The sequence below is a fragment of the Rousettus aegyptiacus genome, unplaced genomic scaffold, assembly GCF_014176215.1.
Source record: "Rousettus aegyptiacus isolate mRouAeg1 unplaced genomic scaffold, mRouAeg1.p scaffold_m13_p_3, whole genome shotgun sequence".
Taxonomy (NCBI): domain Eukaryota; kingdom Metazoa; phylum Chordata; class Mammalia; order Chiroptera; family Pteropodidae; genus Rousettus; species Rousettus aegyptiacus.
The window spans coordinates 89,597,334-89,613,118 of record NW_023416306.1 but is presented as its reverse complement, the minus strand read 5'-3'; the positions used below and the strand labels follow the sequence as shown (position 1 = coordinate 89,613,118).

General features: G+C 33.3%; 1 protein-coding gene and 1 pseudogene across 7 annotated transcripts in view; one reads left to right on the top strand and one right to left on the bottom strand.

The window, feature by feature from the left end:
- The window catches only part of MIS18BP1 (MIS18 binding protein 1), a 45,312-nt gene that overhangs the window by 17,606 nt on the left and 11,921 nt on the right, over window positions 1-15,785 (bottom strand). For all 7 annotated transcript variants that reach the window (XM_036238380.1, XM_036238377.1, XM_036238378.1 and 4 more), the window contains 6 exons: window positions 14,130-14,260; window positions 11,282-11,369; window positions 9,759-9,913; window positions 6,935-7,086; window positions 6,377-6,476; window positions 3,585-4,434 (listed from right to left, as the gene is read on the bottom strand). In XM_036238380.1, the coding sequence (XP_036094273.1) occupies window positions 3,585-4,434; window positions 6,377-6,476; window positions 6,935-7,086; window positions 9,759-9,913; window positions 11,282-11,369; window positions 14,130-14,260 (1,476 nt within the window). The remainder of the gene's footprint in view (window positions 1-3,584; window positions 4,435-6,376; window positions 6,477-6,934; window positions 7,087-9,758; window positions 9,914-11,281; window positions 11,370-14,129; window positions 14,261-15,785) is intronic.
- Window positions 7,404-7,522, top strand: LOC118600773 (annotated as a pseudogene).

Here is a 15,785-nt window from a genome sequence, read left to right as displayed (position 1 = left end):
ATGCAGGACTGATAATTCTCATGAATGTATTTTTTGCTATAAGAACTTTTAACTTTTCTGTCTTCTTTGGAACACTTCTGAGTTTCTTCCTAGCTGTTATTCTAGTTTACAAACTGTAAGATCCTTGAATAAATCACTCATTTTTTTCTACCAAAGTCTCCAGATTTTTTTTGAGTTCATTTGACAAGACCACTAACATTTAATGGAATTGTCTGGATTTAGGTCGACCATTTTATGTGTTTCCTGCTTTTTTCCATTTCCTGTTACTCCTTTTCTGCCTTCTTTTGAGTTTATTTTAATTATTTTAATTTATATATTTGAAGATGTCTGTATAGCTTTTTATTGGTTCCCCTTGGGATTGATATGTACATTCTTAACAGTCTACTTAGAATCAGTATATCACATATACCAAAAACTCCACCATATAACATTTGCTTTCAATCATTAAACATTTTAAAGAACTCAAGAGAATAGTCTATTATATTTAATCTATATAGTTAACATTTCTCTTGCTATTCCTTCATTCCTGATTCTGCTTTTCTGTCATCTCCATTCTGTTATGAGCCTATTTATGAGTTTATTTTGATTATCTTATTTTGCAGTTCTAAAATTTCCATTTAAACCTTTATATGTTTCTTGCTAAGATTCCTAATTTCCATTTATTCTAAGAATTTTTGCTCTTAGTTCCTAGAGCATTTTTATATACCTGCTTCAGAATCTTGTCAGATAACTCCAATATCAGCATTGGTGTGTTTTTTCCCACGAGAGTTGAAATTTTCCTGGTTCTTTGTATGCTGAATAATTTTGGATTATTTCCTAGACATTCTGAAATTTATTATAAAACTCTGGGTGTTGTTGACATCCTATGGATGTTAATTTTGTTTGCGCAGGTAACCAACCTCACTGTAACCTGAGCTATAAATTCCAGTCAGTCTTCTGTGGCTGCAGTTTCAATGTCAATACCATTTCTAAAGCTTTATAGTGATATTAGGATATCCTGTGTGTGGGACACTGAGTGGCTTGGCTGGCCTGGCAACTCAGTGGTGGTCTACCTCTTCGTTCAGTTGTCAGTGTTTGGAATGAAGTTTAGGATCAGATCCTCACATGTGTAACTCAGGGGTAAACCCAAAGTTCATAAACAACTTTATAGGGTTCTTACCTAGCTCCTCCCTCTCTGCAATATTTGCTACCCTAGGGTTACCATTTTTGCTGCTCTGGAAAAAGCTGGGGGCTTTAGTTACCTAGCTCTGCTGCATACTCTTTACAAATGCACCTTTCTCCAGTGCCAAGCAAAGAGGACAGAAAGAGAAAAAAACATTTGCCCCACCCTCTTGAGACCTTTACTTGCCCTACTTTCAGAGTTTTAGGTGCACATGAGTCCCAAGTGCTGCTGTGATTTTCACTCCTGCAGGATTACATGGGATTGTGGTATAAGAGAAAAAATAAAGAGAACTGGGGCATTTCCTCTACTGTTTCTGAGAGTCGGTAGTCCCCTTTACTGTTCCTCAAGCCAGAACTGGAGGGCTTCTCTTCACTCTCTGTCATGCCCCAATGCCCACTTCCAGGTGTTAGGCAGCCTTGAGTTTAGCGTGGGGGATACCAGAGGACAAACAGGAAATTGCTGCCAATTTGATGGTACTTAAGATTCCAGTCTTCCCCAACCAACCTGCTATATTATTTATTTACCTTCCTGAGTCAACGAAAAGCTACTCCATGCATTCTGTCCAGGTTTTACAGCTGCACAGAAGCAACAGAGTGGAGTAACTTAGTCCATCTTGGAACTGGAATCTCTGCAGTTCTTAGATGATCTGAACATACAGCAAATGTTGAGAACCTTTATTATAAGGAAATGTTGGGGGATACAGGTGGAAAAGATAATTGAGGTCAAAACATTACATGCACTCAATGCAAGGCAGGAGAATCTTTATATGGTTTGAAGATTAGTAAGACAGCAATGAAGGTTTTTGATTTGTCAGAACCACGACTATACATTAAGATTAATCTGGAGATGTATAAAACAGATTACACAGATGAAAATAAAGTAAATACAAGACTATTTCCATAGTTCAGGCAAAAGGTATTTAAGGTCTGAAAAAGTAGTGTCAAAAACAAGTGCGGACGGAATGACTCTGTGGAAGAACCTATAGCTCCTTGGGAACTAATTAGATTTTCTTTAAAAAATCAATAAAGAGTTTAAACTTAGTTGACTGGAAGAATTACATTTGGAGAAACAGGAATGTCAGGCAAAGTGGACAGGCAGGGGAAATTAAGTTTGGTTTTTGATATAGTAAGTTATTGGTTTTTGATATATTAAGTAGGTGAGATTTACACAGAGGTGTCCAGCAGGCAATGGGAAATATAAATACAAATCTAAATACAAGAATTCAAGACCAGAGATCTAGATTTGGGAGTCCCTGTACAAAGAAGAAAGTTAGAAATCTGAGAGGAAAAGATGACCAAGGAGCACAATACAGCAAGAAAGCAGCCAAAGCAAGTACTTCGGAGAATAAGAAGGAAAATTACCTTCTATGCCTGAAAAAGGAACATTTATGCAACTGAAAAAGGAGGATATAGTGGCACAGATCCTTAAGAGTGTTTCAAGAAGGCAGATTTGAAAATAAATTCCAAATGTTATAAGGTTGGGGGAGGGGGTATACAAGGGAGTGAAACACTGAATGTGGTATGTTTCTATCAATCATCTCTCTTCTTTCATTTCCGTCAACATACCACCATATTCTGTCATGAGTCATCTTACAAACAAGTAAGCAAGCAACCAAACATACATCTTCCCTTATCCTCATACTTTCTTCTATTACCTATGCATTTTTCTGGTCCCCATCATTGCCAAATTTCTTGTGCTGTCCACCTTAGCTGTCTTTACTCTCCCATTCACTCTTCATTGCTTAACTATTATCTGGCTTCCAATACTACTAAACTACTGAAACTGCTTGTCAATTCTATGTAGCCAAACCAAATTCTTATCATACCTGATTTATCTGTAACACTATAAAACCTTGGAAAAATCACCTAATTTTTGAATCTTTTCTTCTCTATAAATGAAGGTGGAAAAAACTATTAAATCATCTACAATTTGAAGGTTTTATAATATTTAATTGTAAAATATTTCTTAAAATGTGAAGCTGTGAGAGCGCAGCATTTGTCTGTGTTGAATTATTTTCCCAGCTTTATTGAGGTACAATCGACAAATAAAATTGTATATATGTAAAGTCTACAGGATTGTTTGATTATAAACACTGTGTAATAATCACCGCAATCAACTCAATTAACATACCTATCCCCTCGCATAGTTACCTTTGGTGAGGGGAAGGTGAAATATTAAATGGGAAGGAAAAGCAGGTCACTTTTACCTTCCTCACATTTAGATAGCCACAAAGTACCTAGTTGGAAGTTATTTGTATTTTCCCTTCATTCTCTATATAAACTAATTTCTCTCCATGTGTTTTTAGATATCTTCCATATTAATCATTAGAAGTCATTAAATCAAACTCTTATTGGAGTCCATTATGTCTTCAACTATTTTGTGACCACTCCAGATATTACAAGAGTCAAATCTACCTACTTACCAATGCAGTTTCTGTAATTCATTCTCATTCCATTCCACATCCTGAATTAAACCAGGTAAATGCCTCCTTGTCTGACCAAATTCCACTGTATCAACTGGAAACTCATTCCTAATACCAGATTTTTGAAGATTTTTTTTAGCAGAACATCTAGCTTTCTTTTGTTTGATATGAAATTCATTTTCACTTTCTTCAGTTTCAGGTTCAGAAATAACTGAGATTTTCCTTGTGGTGTTCCTTGAGCTTTTTCTCTGATGAGCCACTGTTTCTTTGGTATTTCTTGCTGTGGTTTTCTTAGCAAGTCCAGCTTTTATTCTAATTTCCTTTTCTGTTTCACTCTTGTCAGACAAATCTGATGAGGACTGATGCTCGTGAAATGACATAGTTACTTGATTATCAGTTTTCTTCGATTTTGATAACAACCTTTTATTTTTCTTGAAATCAGAGGTGACTGTTTGTTCCTTTTTAGGACTAGACATTTTTATTTTCTGGTTGACAGTGAGTAAATCTCGTTCACTGCAATCTTCCTTGTTTTTACTTTTATGACCCACACCACACTCAAATGCATTTTCAAAAGTCTTTGTGGGCTTACTGATCAGACGTGTAGTTTCATTTAAGCGTGCCTCACTTTCTTTTTGATGCTTTGGAATTATAAAATCTGCTACTGCTTTAATGGTACTAGATGACAGATTATACTTCATGCATTTTTGCTCTATCACGTTTTTAGATTTAAGTGGTGTTACTACAATATAAACTTCCTTTTGATTAAAAACCGTATATTTTCTTTCTTTGCCTGAGAAAACTGGTTCCCTCATGATAATATCAATAGGTACATTCGATTCTTCGGTTCTCTCTTTTAATTTCATAAGACAAAACAAACATCAAAATCTCAAATTAGCTACAAACAAAATAAAGTATAGAAAAACTATTTTCACGAATAAAATATACTGTTTTTTCTCCACCCCACTTTACATACTATTGTCATATTAATCTTTCTGAAGCACCAGTTTGTTCAGATCACCACCCTTTTGATTAAAAACACATACTATTTTCTATACCAACCTGCCTATGACTTCTTACAGTCTACTTAGAGTGCATACAAGTTCTTGTATCTGGCCTTCAAATATAGTTCTAATCTTTCACTGTACTCACATCTGAACCATATTCTTTCTATGTCTATGAGGTCACTGTTTCTTAAATTTTCTTGATTCTCAACTTTCAGTAACGCCATTCACTCTACTTGGAAAGTTTCCTTCACTAATTTACAAACCAAATCACTACCAGTTTCAGTTCTATTCTCTAACCTACCTAGCCCACAAATTTTGTCCTGATTCCTTCAACTGAAAGCTCTATCAAATTTTCAGAATACTTTTCAATAATGCCATGTTTGACAATGTGCCCTGCATTATAATTACACACTTATCTTTCAACTAGACAGAAAAAAATGCTTGTCTTAATTTTTAGATTTTTTTGACTGGAGTTACTTCAGAGTCTTTCATATATACACTAGATGCTAAATAAATATGTTAAATCAATTCCTTGGAGCTAAAATATTTAGGAGACATAGGAAAACCATTAGGGTTGCTAAAACCTTACTAGGTATGTAACACATAAAACAAAAGCTGTCCTAATTAAGGAGGGAAGTAGGAGAACAGGGAACTCCATTTACAGGACCATTCTCATCCCTTACTGTGGCGATAGACAACCTTCTGCTGAATCCCCCAAAACTCCATGAAGTACCATAGGATTTCAACCAAAACAGAACTTGGAAATCTTTATAATACCACATCGCTAAAGAAATCAAAATGAGGATAATTCTCCAATTTGAAACTTAAGAAACCAGAAGCCAAACTAATTTAATTTCTAACTTTCAATTATCCAGTTGTAATTATAAATAGGCATAAATTTTAAATTATCACATCAGGCATCACAGTGAAATACTGCAATAACCTATATATATTATGCGGCAAATTAAAGATGAATGTCAAAATAAAAGAATGATGGGTAATACTGAATGCTGGAGAGAAAAAAAGTCTAATTCATAAAGGAGTGGTACTAATCAAAAGTAATCAAGAAAGTTTCTACAAGACTTTTCAATGGAATCATTTATCTTCATATCATGTAAAGTGTTTTCTTCTAATTCCTCATATAAATATATTCAAATGTTCAACTGGCAATTAAAAATTTTTGAACATTCTAATTTTGAGGAAAGCATTTTTATTCTGAATATTTTTATTCATTTCATTAATTAATTTGAATAAGGACTTAGCCTATTCTGGATACTTGGACCTAAGTCACATGAACTTGATAGCCTAAGCAGTATTGATTTCCTCTCTACTTCTTTACACACTTATAAATGTTCTCCATTTTCATTTTTTTTCACTTATTTTAAATTTGCTAATGCATAGAGAAAAAACTTAACAAATTCTGGTATCCGGGATTTCAATGAAATCACTCTGAAAATCCACACACAAAACTAAATTATGGTATTAATTTCATAAAAGGATTCACAGTCTTAAAACATTCCTATAAGCATTTTTAAAATGATATATAATTTTGTAATTTAAACAAAATTATTTAGTACCTAGATTAAAGGAGGCAAACCTGTAAATAAATGTTAAGTAATGAATTATTTTACTATGAAAATCATCTGTAAAAAAATAAAACCAAACATTTATAACTACTGAAATAGTTGGTCTACTATGTTAGATTTGAAAATCTACAAGATCACATTATTTTAAAAATTTTCAAATAGTAGCTTTCCACTTATTATAAAACCAATAGAGATATATTACCTTGTTCCTGACTTTTAATTATCCTTTTATTTGTTGTTCTTTCACAATTTTTCAGTTTCTTTGAAGACAACTTTTTACATTCTTTTTTTCTAATCAAATCCTTCAAAACAAAAAGATAACTCTTTACTGTAACAACTACTACCTAGAAACAAGACCTCAAGCATTTCATAGTATGTATCAAGTATATAAATTTCTAGGTACCTATACTTCCATAAATTTCATAGTGGAGGTATTCAGAAACTCATTTATCAGAGCTTGAGCTTTGGAAGCACCATGTGGGTATCCACTATCTTACATATTTCCTTTACTGATTTAACACTATCATTTTTCAAGTACTTTTATATTTACATACTTTAAACTTTACTCAAAGAACTAAAATTTTATTACTGTTGCCTGTACTTTTCCAATGAGATTCTGGGAAATAAATATCAAGATATCTATCTACATGCCCAAACTAATGAAAAGCTGACACTTAACAGAACCTATGATTTCTGATTTGTCCCCAAACCTTTTCAGTAGTATCACACCACCCCTCTACAGTGCACAGTAAAAGCTTACCTGATTAGATAAATCATATCCTTCTCCATTTTGAATAGTATTATTTATTTGGTCACCTGGGAGCCTTAATGGTGGTTTATTTTGATGATCACTCTGGCAAATGTTTAAATCTGTAGTTCCTGATGACCTACTATGCTTACTATTCTTCAGCTCTGTGAGTACAAAGATGGATATTTCAGTTAATGATTATATAAAAGATAAAGCTGCCCTTCTACATTAAAGAATTCACTTTGAAAAAAATCTGTCTAATCCAAAATCATAAATATTTATTAAAATTTGACTATGATATAAAGCAGTTTTATTTGGACAGAATCACTCTGCATAGGGTCATGTTTTGTTTAAATTACTTTTATTATATGCCTTATTGTCAAAATGTACAGGTGAAACTTATTGGATTTCGTTAGCTAATGTCATCATTAAATAAATAAATAATAAAATTGCTTTGATTCCCTTCAAAAAACAAAGACCAGTCTATAGCCACGCTACCCTGAACAAGCCCGATCCCGTCTGATCCTGGAAGCTAAGCAGGGTCGAGCCTGGTTAGTATTTAGACGGGAGACCACCTAGGAAGACCAGGTGCTGTAGGTGTAAAAAATGAAAAAAAAAAAAATAAGGGATTGTAAGCTGACAAGGTCCTTGCAATCTGTGACGTTTATTAAGGTAACGTCTTACCTTAATAAAAAGAAAAAGGAATTGAACAGCAATATTATTTATTACTATCTGTTTTGGATCTCCTTTGTCACATGTAAAGGCAAAATACAAATGTCAAATCATTTTGTAAATATAAATTCCTATTCATTTTAACTCCGCATCAATTAGACAGAAATGTAATAACTATTTCCCTCTAAATTTCTTCAGGTAGATTGAATTCTTATCTTTTAATTAGTTTATGCACTCCAAAGTATAACTAAATCCATGCTAATTAATTTTAAGAAAAACCAAATTATACAGAATATGATATAAACTCAACAAACAGTTATTGAGCTGAAATTCTAGGTAAGTTAAAAAAGACAATTAAAGTATAAAAACATTTATTTTTCTGCAAGGTGTACCTGAAGATACATAATGGATGGTCCTTACTCCTGAGATTATTACAGTATAGTGAAAGAGGCTAATATTATGAAAGATAATTTATAACATACTCTGTTAAGTATAATAACAGAGAAAGTATTTTAAGAGCAATATTAGGATATATAGATTATAGCACTAAATATGAAAAACTATATTTTAGGCATATCATTAAAATATATACACACAATCACATCATCTTAATTATCATTGGTTAACACTTTAACATAACCTTAGTTGTTTAATGTGAGACATGGTTTTACTTTAGTAGTTTTCTCATGAAAAGTGTAATGATAATAATAAAAGCAACAACAGCAACAACAGCACCAGCCACCACCACTCAAAACAACTTATGTAATAGAAGGATAAACAATGTCTTAATAGTTTCCTAAAACAAAGACCTAATGAATCACACCAGAAAAAGTATATCCAAAAAGACATAGGTAATATTTGCCCCTAAACTGAGCTTCCCAAAGGGGGAGCATCTCATCTTATTCATCTCTAAGTTCCTAAAGGCTAACATAGATCAAGGTTTATGGTAGGTACTTTAAAAATATTTGTTGAAGGATTTTCCTATGGACACAGCTGGCATGTAAAATAGTTTAACAAATTAGTCTTTTACATTTGTATCCTCGAATGCTTTACCAATAACATTTATAATTTAGGGCAAATTTCTGAAAAATGAGGTGTGAGGAGATGTTAAGATCTAAGACTAAAGATTAAAAAAAATGATTGAAAGTAAGATATGTGTTCAGGGACTTTTAATTTTAGGAGTAAAAAAAGTATACAGCAAGTGCTGTAGCCTCAGGACTCTTGAATAATAAAGATGGTCTAGCAATAACAATAAGCAATACCTATTTTACAGGAAATAGGATGACATTTGAAAAATGAGGAAGGGCTGAGAAGAAACTGGAGCAATAATAAAGAGTAAATTTTAGCTCTAAGCAAGCAGTCATCTGCATATTTAATTCATTCCTTTGTACTAGAAATGATAAGCAAAGTTTCAAAGTGGTTAGGGAACTAGGACACAGAGAAGAAGGGTGTGCTGGGGTGGAGGAAGGACATATCCAGCATCACGCCATGTTTTTGGCAGAAGCAGTCCTGAACTCCTATTGAAGTTCTGTAAAGCTTTGTTTATACAGTCTAGGCAGAAATTTATCCAACAGATTTCTAGTAACTTTTAGTCATCTATATTACCTAAAAAAGACTGTAATGTTCATACTTTTTTCCCAGCAGGGGATGGGGATGGGATTGAATGTGAGGCAGCTTATAGTCTGGGCAAAGAGTTGAAACAGTTTTGCCAGCTATCTTTATAGCAATGGTCATCCAAAAAATACATACATACATACATACATACATACATACATACATGCTATTTCCTCTAGGAAAGCAAATTGGTTTTGTCAATTAATAAGAATGAAATTTAGTACAAATAGATAGGCATCTTTAATATAGGTTTGAAGTAAGCTGGCAGCTTAAGTACCCTCGGTCTAGGAAATGAAAGAACAATCATCTTTCACTGATATGTTTATCAGTGTTCTTGGTATTCTATTAAAAGGTAATATTTAAAGAAGAAAGCTAGATGTTGACTATGAGCAATCTGTTTTGCAGTTTTCCCCCCTTAAGTAGTAAAAAAATTGAAATTTTAGGACAGCATGAGATAAGAACTCAATATTATATGTACTGTAAACAATTAATGTGGAGCTCATATAAGAATTTATCACTATACCAACAGAGAATAAAATAGTAAACATACCTGAGTGATCACAATCAAGGTCATATGTGGTACTGGCTCTTTGGAGGGCATCTGTTTGGTTTTCTCCTGCATCATTTTTCACTGATTTTTGTGTGTCACGGACAAATCTTCCAGTTTTCTGTGTTTGCCTGGCCTTTCTCTTTTTTTCACAAGCTCTAAAAACATATAGTATTTTTCCTCTAATGTTCGTTCTCAAAAAACAAAAAAAACTAAACCCACAAATAAATGAAACTCTCCCATACCTAACCTCAACCCTAAATGTAACCCTAACCCTAACCTTAACATACCAATCCTAACCATAACTCTAATCCTAACACTGTTCCTAATTTTAAACCTAACCCTAAACCTAACTCCAATCCTAAATCTAACTCTAACCTTAACCCTAATTCTAAAACTTAACCCTAACCCTAAAATTAATCCTAAACTCAGCCATCACCCTAACACTAATTCTAAATATTAAATCTAACCTTAAAAGTAACCCTAACCTAACCCTGATTTTCAATCCTGAGCCTAAACCAAAGAGTAACCCTAAACTTAACTTTTAACCCCAGCCTTAACCATAAACCTAACTTTAAACTCCACCCAAACCCAAACTTAACCATAACTTGATACATTAAAAAAAAACCAAAAAACAAAAAAGTCACTCCCTCAGCTAAAAAGCCTTCTTGCCGCTGGCAAAGATTATCTTTATTTAACCTTACATTATTTAGCTTTGTGGCTTCTATCCCTTCTCCAACAAAAAAAACTCAAGCATCCTATCTTAAGGCAAAAGATTCAAACATAACCTCTTAAATACTTTCTACTATGCTTTTATATTTCCTACTTAAACTGTTATTATTAGAAAAATAATATCAGACAAATCCTGTTAGTTGCTTATTTTTGTAAATGAAGTTTACTGAAACATAACCACATTCATTTAAGTACTGTCTATAGCTGCCTTTCTTCTACAAAAGAAGAGTTGAACAGTTGCAATAGAAGCAGAAGGCCTATAAAAATACTATCTGGCCCTTTATAGAAAAAAATTGCCAAACTGTTATAAGTTCTTCCATTGTACTGTGACTAATTAACTTACATCACTGTATCCCCTATGAGTTCCTTAAAGGCAAGAATTAATTTCTTCTTTGTTTTCCTAGTACCAACACAATTACCTACTAAGCAGCTGTCACTCATTGACTATAGAAGGAACAAATAAGAGAGATAGGACCAAAAACTTCAGGCATGTATTTAACTGCTACATGCCTCTTAAAGGGTAGATGAAGATGATTCCTTGAAATAATGACAAAGGTTTTATTTTCCTTTTATTTTGTATGATAGAAATTCTAGAAAAGTGTCACTGTCTTCTGAAAGTCTAATATCAAAGAGTTTAAAAATTAGCATTTCCATAAAAAGAAATTAAAACCACTTCACATGAGTGTATTTATTGTAAAAGCTCATCAAATTGTAAACCTAAAATGCATGCATTTTATCAAATTTAAGTTAGACTTCGATAAAGTTTTTTTTTTTTAAGTTAAAAAGTACTTTACCTTAATTGTTCTAGAAAATTATCGATGTGTTCTTTCCATCTTTCTGGAAAGCCAAACATAAACTTCCTTATGAGATAATTTGGATAGCCTATTTAATGATAAACAAACAAAATTACCTAAAAGCCGAAATTTTTAAAGAGATGTCACTAATTCATTGTATCGATGAAAAAATATATACTTATTGTTTACTATGTCCCAGGCACTACTGCAGATACTGAGGATTCAGCAATAAACAAAACAAACTAAAATCCCTGACTTCATGGAACTTGCCTTCTAGTGTGAAACAAAAAGGAAGCCAATAAGTAAAGTGTCTTATTAGATGGTCATTGATGCTATGAAGAAAAATTATTAATTAAGGGGGAATAGGGGGGCAGGCAGTATTTTAAAAAGTGTAGTCAGAGATGTTCTCACTGAAAAAGCATTTGAGTAAAGCCCTGAAGGATGGACATCAGCAAGTAAGCCACATGGCAATATGGGGTTAAAACACTGGAAGCAGAGAGAACAAAACAAAAGACTACTATATGAGCCAAGAGTGTGCCTGGCCTGTTTGTAGAACAAAGAAATCAACTTAATAGATGTGAAGTGAGACGAGGCTAGTAGCTAGGAAGCTACTCATAGGTAACAGAGACAACTGGGGAGCATAGGCGATTTTAAGACACCGGGGTCATTTTACAGACCTAGTCTTTTAATTTGGGTGAAAGAGGAAGCTATGGAAAGATTATGAGCAGAGGAGCAACAGGATTTGACTTTAATAGGAAAAAATTTACCACTATTCTGAGAAGAGTCTGTGAAAAAAGGGGGGAAAAAAATGAGATCCGTTAGGAGGTTACTGCAATGATTCAGACAAAAGAGGGAGATCTGGACTACAGTGGCCAATAGAGGCCTAGGTTATGGATATACTTTGAAGATAATGCCAGTAAGATGTAATGACACACTAGATGTGGGTATGAGAGAAACTGAGGATTTAAGGATGTCTCCAAAGATTCTGGCTAGCCACTGGAATCATGAAAAGAGGTGAAGACTGTAAGCTAAGCAGATTTGAGAAGATCAGGTTTTAGATATACAGTCATGCACCCCATAATAACATTTTGGTCAACGATAGACTGTATATACAAAGGTAGTCTCATAATCTCATAATGGAGCTGAAAAATTTGCACTGCCTAGTGTCATGATATCACAGAACAATGCATTACTCACAGCTATTAATATAGAATAAGAATATAAAGATTTTTATATAACTGTTTAATATGTTTAAACTAAGTATTATAAAAGTCAAAAAGTTTTAAAAAATCCCCATACAGTTATATCATTATTTTATACTGTATTTTTACTATACCTTTTCTGTGTTTAGATACATGTATTCTTACCATTGTGCTACTGTGAATACTGTTTCCAGTATTCACTAGAGTAAATGCTGTATAGGTTTGTAACCTAGGAGGTATAGGCTATACCATCTGAGTTTGTGTAAGTGCACTCTGATGTTCACATGATGACGAAATTGCCTAATGATGCATTTCTCGAACATATCCCTCTCATTAAGTGATTTATGACTACATTCAGTTTGAGATACTTGCAGACATACATGGAGATGTCAAATGGGCAGTGGAAAATGAGCAGCTTGGAAAGTATTCTTGGTTAGAGATATAAATTTTTCATTTGTCACCATACAGATAAGATTTAAAGCCTAAAAGAAATCGGCACAAGATTGACTGAAGAAAGAGCCCTAGTCTACCCCATTATTTAGAGGCAAAGGAAAAAAAAAGAAAAATGAGCAAAGAAACTATGAAGGAACAGGGAGTGAGGCAGCATGAAAATCAGAATATGGTGTTCCAGAAGTCAAGTAAAGAGGGTGCTTCAAGGAGGTAGGTATGATTAAATGTGTTATTATACTGGATTTAGCAATGTGGGGGCCACTAGTGATATTTATAAGGGCTGCTTCACTAAAGAACTGGGAATCGAAGCATGCTTAAAGAGAATTCCAAGAAAAAAGTGGGAAAATTTCAAGAGGAATTTCGATTATAATAAATGCTGAGTTGTTTTGCTGTGATTGAGAACAACAGTGATTGAAAGAAGTATCCTTAAACAAGAGACTTTTTCACAAAAGGGATATCTTTGAATAAAAGAGGGAAAACAGGAGCAAGAGTACAAATGGAGAGGCTGACAAAGACAGGAACATCAACAGTTAGCCCATAATAAAAAGAGAGAGATGCAAGCAGGTGAGTAGATACGGTATAATACTCTCTAATTGTTCCTATTGCTCATATAATACCCTCTGTCCTCCACCCACCCCTCACCCCGACCCCCCAGAGAGAGTAGAAAGAGATATTAGAGATTTGTGAAAATATGCAGCAGTTATCAAGGAGGATAGAAGAGTGAATGGATAAGGGAAATGTGGTAGGTTAGCAAGTGGCAATAAGGGACCGCAACTTTTTGGTAATCAGAAATTAAAAACAGACTGTCCAGATGTGTTTCTCTTCAGTCAGATTAGCTAGCTATACACAAGGCACAGGCAGAAAATTAGTTTATACCAGGACTGGGGGTATGCTGGGCAGAGGAGCAACTAGGAGTTACACTGTATTCTTAGAAAGTAATTCCTCCCAAATAAGCAGCACTTCAGTTTTTATTTTTGTTTTTCAATCACTGGACTTACTTAAATTGTCAAATAAGGTGAATAAATCAGAGAAAAATGATCAGCTTATAATCATCCTACATAGTGTGGTCAATTCTGTTTTTAGTTTTGACTGAATCATAACTTTAAAACACCTAATTAGAAAACATGTATATTACTGTTAGAAATATGGCTAACTGCTTCATTAAAATAATTTATCAATTAATAATGGGCCATTACCTGCTTCTTTCATGGAAATCTGGTCTATCATTCCTTTTAATATATAAATGTTGCCTGATAATGTCCTAAGTTTGTTGTGCTTAATCCGTTCTATGATTGCATTACTGTGCCAATATATGTCAGTGATGTCTCTAAGAGGAAAAATAGCTTAGTTAAGGCCAAAATATTCACATTTATCATTAGTCACAATGTACATAGATAAGTACATACATTTATAACATAAAGTAATAAATTTGCATTCTAGCTATATTAACAATATCATTAATCTAATTACAAAACATATGAGGACCAAACATTGCAGCATAATTCAATTGCTTGGCTAATGTGATCCATCAGAGTATGTGCCAAAAAGCTATGCTATGACCAAACCACATTCCTTGTATAAAATACATTGTAGGCAAGGAAGCAGGGAATTCTCTAAATATCTGGTTCTGACAATGCTTGCAACTTCATTTAACTGACACTAAGCTTACAAAGAATGATTTCTCTGTTCTCTTCTCAAGGCCTATACTATGTTAGATGTCATGCAATTATAGTTTGGATCCATCTAATCTTGTGTTTTTTTTTACCCTCACTATACAAGCAAATGGTACTTTCATAAGTACCAAAAAGATGTTCCAGGGAAAAAACAAACTGCAGTATCAAATCACTGATCCATAAATGTACTCTTCATATTTCTTTAAATGAAGCTAAGAATAAATATAAAATAGAATGAAATATGAAGATTAGATAAATGTTGAACATTCTCATGAGATAACTAATAACATACTAAATCTAAGTGTAAAAAAATAAGAAAGTTCCTTTAGTTTGGTCAAATGAGGTAAAAATTCAGACACTGTACTTTAATACAATATTACTTCTCATCCTCTGTTTTTTGCTTTATTAATTTTATTTTAAAAACATTTAAATAGCACTCTAAAAGTACTGTTCTCAAGTTATACTTAAAAGTATAACTCATTTAATCTTCCAAATAACTCAAAAGGTAGTAGTATTAGTATCACCATTGTGCAGATGAAAAAACTAAGACAAAGAGAATAAGCAGCAATGGGATTCCAACCAAGGCAATCTACACTGCCTCTTGAATATTCAGGAAACGGAAACAGGGCAGGAAGAGAGAGAGTGGGCAAGACAGAGTTTACATACTTAAAATTTCCAGGTAAGTACTTTGAACAGTGATATCCTTTATTAGCTTTTTTACAAGGTTTCATTACCTTTTTTTTTTTTTTTTAACCACTAAGAAATCGATTTTGAACAATAGGAATGATGCTACTAGATTAGCAGAATTAAACAAAGCCCACCTACCTCTGGAGAACCAGAGAGTGCCAGTAATTACTTAATATACAGCTGTATGGCAAAAACTTTAACTAATTTTGATTCCTTTTCTGGATCAGTAGTTTCTATCTGGTTGTCCCAATTTAGATGTTGAGAATTTGGACTGAAATGCATGTAATAAATATTAACTAACCATATATAATTAAGCAGATAATACCAATCCACTTATCAGAACCTCTGAAAAAAAAAATAAAGCATTGTGTATACAAATTTAAACTATCACTATTTTAAAGTAACAGGCAAAAAGCAAGAAGGCTGGTTACAGTCAACACATATAGTCAACTTACTTTTTTGTCTTCAGTTTGTAACCTACTTAGTCTTCAT